The 7,114-nt window shown below is 46.4% G+C and overlaps 1 protein-coding gene across 1 annotated transcript in view; it reads left to right on the forward strand.

Moving 5' to 3' along the window:
- Positions 1-2,652: 2,652 nt before the first annotated feature.
- cngb3.1 (cyclic nucleotide gated channel subunit beta 3, tandem duplicate 1) overlaps positions 2,653-7,114 on the forward strand; it is a 45,244-nt gene continuing 40,782 nt past the window's right edge. The window contains exons 1-2 of the mRNA XM_020625025.1: positions 2,653-2,713; positions 2,918-3,113. Coding sequence (XP_020480681.1) covers positions 2,653-2,713; positions 2,918-3,113 — 257 coding nt within the window. The remainder of the gene's footprint in view (positions 2,714-2,917; positions 3,114-7,114) is intronic.

Genomic DNA, 7,114 nt, shown 5'->3' on the forward strand with positions numbered 1-7,114 from the left:
CCCACCACCCGTGCCTTGTTTGTGGGTATTCTTTTTCACTGCTAAAACATTACGGACAATGTGTGAGCAGGCACCTTCTGGGTACAATATAAGCTTGCGCATTGTTAAGTATTAGTCAGGGCCCTTACCATTCTGCAGAATGTTCTTGTATTTGACTTTTACTTGCTGCCATGTCCGTTTTGGCCCATTCATGTTTAATCTACATCAGACACACACACACACCACACCACACACGAAAAGAGACACTTTCTTTATCACACAAGAACATTCAATGGAGTCAGTGAGCAAGCAACCTTGGGTCCTTTGAAAGGCGCTATATAAATTAAAGAGATTATTATTATTAGCTCATCTATTTATTCAATTAAATTTTATTTCATTTATATAGCGCTTTTCACAATTGTTTCATTGTTTCAAAGCAGCTTTACATTAATAAAAGCAGAACACACTGAAAAATCGGTGGACTACATAAGAAGCAGAGTACAACAGCTAAGATTAAACCGTACTAGTGAGCGTAGTAATAAAGCAAGGCTTTGATAATTTATCAAAGCCTTATACAGTATGATGGAATTACTGTACACAATTTCACTCATATCTGCAGTCCATTTCAATTAAAGATTCAACTGTTTCATAATCAGAGTACAACTGCGTTTTTGGAGATGTGACTTAACTATTTAAATTGTAATTGTTATGTTTCAGCGGAGCGGTGAGTTTGTAATTGTGCACTACTTACACATTCAGGCGGTCTGCAATACTTTGCCACGCTTTTTCTCTTTGTTTGATCACTGTGGCGGTGTTGCCTTTCTTCTTAATTATTTCTTTGACCTCCTCGTATGCCTCCATGAGGATTTGTGCCTCAGACGAGGAAAAGTACGCCGCTCTAGTTGCCATGGTGAATCAGTGAATCTGTGATCGGTGGCGGGTCTATTTGAGTGAGCCGCAAACGCGCACATATCCAGGATTGGTTACACCTGGTTTGATGAATTCGTGTCTGCTCATCCTGGCTTGGTCTTTGTGCAACCAATTAAGCCTGGACGCACGTGTTTTGGATTCATTGAGCTCAGCTCAGTCATTTATCCTGGATGTCTTAATTCTACTTTTGTGCAACAGGCCCCAGGTCACAAAGTTTCATTTTACAGCAGGGTACCAGACAAGGATGCCCACTCTCACCATCTCTATTTATCATTTTCATTGAGCCTCTAGCAGCAGTAAAACGACAGAACAATATGATTACAGAAATACAAGATATTTACTCAGAACATAAAATTTGTCTTGATGCAGATGATTTGTTACTATAGTTACATGATCCATATAATTCTGTACAGCAAACTTTACACATTACTAACACATTTTCTAAAATCTCAAACTACACAATAAACTGAAATAAATCCACCATACTACCACTCTCTGAGGATGCTTGGGATTCTGCAGCTCAAGACTCGTCTCCCCAACTCTGCACAGGCAACATTAAATATCTTGGTATCAATATCTCCCCCAGGCTGTCAGAACTTTTTAATCTCAACTACACCCCCCTGCTAAAAAAGATAGAAGATGATTTCAAACGCTGGTACAATCTTCCTCTCTCCCTCATTGGCCGAGTAGCTACTATCAAAATTAAAACTCTACCTCAAATTAACTACTTGTTTACAATGCTTCCCACAGCATCCACAGATAAATGGTTTAAATCACTTGATTCTATAACTTCACAATTTTATTGGAAAAACATCCATCCACCTTCATCTGCTTCATCCGGGACTGGGCAATGGGGGCAGTAGCCTGAGCAGAACCTTCCAGACTTCCACCTTCCACTGCAGCAATCCACCTTTTTCTGACTGAGAACCATAGCGGAGGTGCTAATTCTCATCCCCGCTGTTTTGCACTCAGCTGCAAAACCCTCCAGTGCATGCTGTAAGTCTTGAACTGATGAAGCCAACAGAACCACACCATTCACAAAGAGCAGAGACGGGATTTTGCAACCAACAAAACAGACACCCTCCGTTCCCCGGCTGTGTCTAGAAATTCTGTCCATAAAAATAATGAACAGAATTGGTGACAAAGGGCAGCCTTGCCGGAGTCCAACCTGCACTGGAAACAGGTCTGACTTACTGCCGGCAATGCGAACCAAGCTCCTGCTCCGGTCATATAGAGAACGGAAATCCCATAACAACGAGCCCCACACCCCATAATCCTGCAGTAACTCCCACAGGATCCCACGAGGGACATGGTTGAATGCCTTCTCCAGATCCACAAAACACATGTAGACTGGTTGGTCAAACTCCCATGATCCTTCTAACACCCTAGTGAGGGTATAGAGCTGGCCCAGTGTTCCACGGCCGGGGCAACAACCGCATTGTTCCTCCGAGGTTCAACTGTCGGCCGGATTCTCCTCTCCAGTACCCTGGCATATACTTTCCCAGGGAGGTTATATAGTTGGAACACACTCTCCGGTCCCCCTTCTTAAAAAAGGGGGCCGCCACCCCGGTCTGCCAGTCCAGAGTCACCGTCCCCATCCGCCACGCAATGCTGCAGAAGCGTGTCAGCCAAGACAGCTCCACAACATCCATAGACTTGAGAAACTCGGGGCGGACCCCATCCACCCCAGCAGCCTTGCCACCGAGGAGTTCCTTAACTACCTCGGCAACTTCAGCCAGGGTAATGAACAAGTCCCCTCCCGAGTTCCCAGCCCTGGCTTCCTTTACGAAAGGATATCTTCAAAGTACTCCTTCCACCGGCCGACGACATCCGCAGTTGAGGTCAGCAGCATACCACCTTCACTGTAAACAGTGTTGGCAGAACACTGCTTCCCCCTCCTGAGCTGACGGACAGTTCTCCAGAATCTCTTTGAAGCCAACCGAAAGTCTTCTTTCATGGCCTCACCGAACTCCTCCAAGGCCCCAGTTTTTGCCATGGTGACTGCCAGGAGACTTTACAGCCACAGCTCCCAGCAGCCACCCCGACAATGGAGGTGAGGAACATAGTCCATTTGGACTCAATGTCCTCAGTCTTCCTCGCCACCTGTTTGAAGCTCTGTCAGAGGTGAGAGTTGAAGACCTCTCTGACTGGGGCTTCCGCCCAACATTCCCAGCAGACCCTCACTATATGCTTGGGCCTGCCAGGTCTGTCCAGCTTTTTCCCCTGCGATCGAATAATCACCAGGTGGTGATCAGTTGACAGCTCAGCCCCTCTCTTCATCTGAGTGTCCAAAACATATGGCTAAAATCAGAGGAAACAACTACAAAGTTGATTATTGACCTCCGACCTAGGTTGTCCTGGTGCCATGTGTACTGATGGACACCCTTATGTTTGAACATGGTGTTCGTTAAGGATAGACCATCACTAGCACAGAAATCCAATAACAACTCACCACTCGGGTTCAGATCAGGGAGGCCGTTCCTCCCAATCACGCCCCTCCAGCTATCACTGTCATTGTCCACGTGGGTGTTAAAGTCCCCTAGTAGAGTCCCTCGTGGGAGCACTATCCAACACACTCCCCAGGGACCCTAAAAAGGCTGGGTACTCTGCACTGCCATTAGGTGCGTAGGCACAAACAACAGTGAGAGACCATTCCCGGACCTGAAGGCGCAGGGAAATGACCCTCTCATCCACCAGGGTGAACTCCAACACCTGACGAGTGAGCTGGGGGTTATAAGCAAGCCCACACCAGCCTGTTGCCTCTCCCCTGAGCAACACCAAAATAGAGAAGGGTCCACCCTTTGTCAAGAAGAATGGTTCCAAAACCCAAGCTGTGAGTGGAAGCGAGCCCAACTATATCTAGCCGGTATCTCTCAACCTCCTGCATCAGCTCAGCCTCCTTCCCCACCAGTGAGGTGACATTCCAAGTCCCAAGAACCAGAGTTGGTGTCCGAGGTTTTGGTCGGCCAGGCACTTGCCCCTTATGTTTGAACATGGTGTTCGTTAAGGATAGACCATCACTAGCACAGAAATCCAATAACAACTCACCACTCGGGTTCAGATCAGGGAGGCCGTTCCTCCCAATCACGCCCCTCCAGCTATCACTGTCATTGTCCACGTGGGTGTTAAAGTCCCCTAGTAGAGTCCCTCGTGGGAGCACTATCCAACACAGTGGGGTTCTAGTGACTCCATACCGGATGGGGTAAACGTAAGCCTTGATTTTTTGTTTGCCATAAGTGGCCTAAGAACCACCCTTTGTCTGGTCTGTCACCCAGGACCTGTTTGCCATGAGAGACCCTACCAGGGACATATAGCCCCCAACAACATAGCTCCTGGGCTCATTCAGGCACTCAAACCCCTCCACCGCGTTAAGGTGTCGGTTCCACGGAGGGAGCCCACACCAGCCTGTTGCCTCTCCCCTGAGCAACACCAAAATAGAGAAGGGTCCACCCTTTGTCAAGAAGAATGGTTCCAAAACCCAAGCTGTGAGTGGAAGCAAAGAAGAAATCACTAGGTGGCCTAGAAACACCATATTTCCAATATTACTGCTTGGCAAATCAGCTACAATATTTAGTCAAATGGATTCAGAAGGACAGTTGCAACAGTGCATGGATAAAATGAGAGCAAAATTACTCCAAAAATAGCTCAGATAACTCAGTTGCAGACCTTCCTTTTCTACCAAACTCTTAAGAAAATGAATTACTGTAAGAGCATCACAATCCTCTCACCTCTGACAGCCTGGTGGAAAGCAAACGCTGCCCCTGTGGGTATAGGCCTGGCCGGCAGGCCCTTCCACATGAGCCCCTCCCCCAGGCCTGGCTCCAGGGTGGGGTTCTAGTGACTCCATACCGGATGGGGTAAACGTAAGCCTTGATTTTTTGTTTGCCATAAGTGGCCTAAGAACCACCCTTTGTCTGGTCTGTCACCCAGGACCTGTTTGCCATGAGAGACCCTACCAGGGACATATAGCCCCCAACAACATAGCTCCTGGGCTCATTCAGGCACTCAAACCCCTCCACCGCGTTAAGGTGTCGGTTCCACGGAGGGAATTGGAAAAACAAGAAACCCAAAATTTCTCTATCTGTACTCCAAAAGAAGAAATCACTAGGTGGCCTAGAAACACCATATTTCCAATATTACTGCTTGGCAAATCAGCTACAATATTTAGTCAAATGGATTCAGAAGGACAGTTGCAACAGTGCATGGATAAAATGAGAGCAAAATTACTCCAAAAATAGCTCAGATAACTCAGTTGCAGACCTTCCTTTTCTACCAAACTCTTAAGAAAATGAATTACTGTAAGAGCATCACAATCCTCTCACCTCTGACAGCCTGGTGGAAAGCAAACGAAATGACTAAATCATCACCTGCACCATGTAGATACACTCAAATTTGGTACAACCCTGATTTCCAACTGCATAATAACCCTATCTATTTTCCAACATGGCAACACAAAGGAATCACTCACTTACATTACCTATTTGAAAATAACCAGTTCATATCATTTAATACACTGACCCAGATGTATGGAGTTCAGAGAGAACAGTTCCTCCACTACACTCAACTAAAATCCATAATTAAATCAAAGATTAGTGTAACCAATAACCCACTACAACCCTCCAAATTAATTTAAGTGATTATGAAAATTACTCCTCCAATCCCCCAAGAAAATAATATCCGAGATATACAGTATAAACTCATATCAAGTACAGATTCAACAATAACAATACTAAACCTCAAATTGGAAAACGATTTAACTCTCTCCCTCAGCTCTGACTTCTGGACAGAAATTTGCAATAACATCTTTTCTATGACCAGCAATGTTTACTTACAATATACAAGACAAGACCATCTACAGGACCCATATTATACAAAGTAAAATGTTCAAAATGGGTTTCACTGACACAGACATCTGCTCACAATGCACTCTAGGTTGCACTGACAGTTATTTTCATACTGCTTGGACCTGCCAACCAGTTCATTCCATCTGGATAGCAGTGACAGAGAAACTCTCCACCATCTTGGGCTGTAGAATCCTTCCTTCTCCATCACTTTGCTTACTCGGTAATATCATAGAAATCGACCACTTACCAATTAAATACAAAAACCCACTCACAATTTCTCTAGCTATTGCCAAGAAAACAATCTTTCAAAACTGGAAACAAAAAAAAAATACACATAAACCACTGGACCAACCTTCTGATAGAATACATCACAGAGAAAATGGCATTGACTCACAAAAATAGTTTATCAGCTTTTTATGACACATGGAACCATTTTTAACACATTTCAACTTGAACCAGATACTTAAACTCCTCCACTTGAGGCAGGAACTCTCCACCAACCTGAAGGGAACAAGCCACCCTTTTCCAACTGAGAACCATGGCCTCAGACTTGGAGGTGCTGATTCTCATCCCAGTCGCTTCACACTCGACTGCAAACTGCCCCGGTGCATGCTGGAGGTCCTGGTTTAACGGAGCCAACAGGACAACGTCATCTGCAAAAAGCAGAGACGAGATCCTGTGGTCCCCAAACTGGACTCCCTCTGGCCCCTGGCTGCACCTAGAAATTCTGTCCATAAAAATAATGAACGGAACCGGTGACAAAGGGCAGCCCTGCTGGAGTCCAACATGCACTGGAAACAAGTATGACTTACTGCCAGCAACGTGAACCAAGCTCCTGCACCGGTCGTACAGGGACCGGACAGCCCTTAGCAAAGGGCCCTGGACCCCGTACTCCCGGAGCACCCCCCACAGGGCGCCGCAAGGGACATGGTCGAATATCTTCTCCAAATCCACGAAACACATGTGGACTGGTTGGGCAAACTCCCATGAATCCTCCGCCACCTTGAAGAGGGTATAGAGCTGGTCCAGTGTTTCGCAGCCAGGACAAAAACCGCATTGCTCCTCCTGAATCCGAGGTTCGACTATTGGTCGAACTCTCCTCTCCAGTACCCTGGCAGACTTTCCCGGGGAGGCTGAGGAGTGTGATATCCCTATAGTTGGAACACACCCTCCGGTCCCCTTATTGAAAAGAGGGACCACCACCCCAGTCTGCCAATGCAGAGGCACTGTCCCCAACTGCCATGCGACGTTGCAGAGGTGTGTCAGCCAAGACAGCCCCACAACATCCAGAGACTTGAGGTACTCAGGGCGGATCTCATCCACCCCCGGTGCCTTGCCACCAAGAAGCTTCTTAACTACCT

The sequence above is a fragment of the Monopterus albus genome, unplaced genomic scaffold, assembly GCF_001952655.1.
Source record: "Monopterus albus unplaced genomic scaffold, M_albus_1.0 scaffold343.1, whole genome shotgun sequence".
In the NCBI taxonomy this organism is placed as follows: Eukaryota; Metazoa; Chordata; class Actinopteri; order Synbranchiformes; family Synbranchidae; genus Monopterus; species Monopterus albus.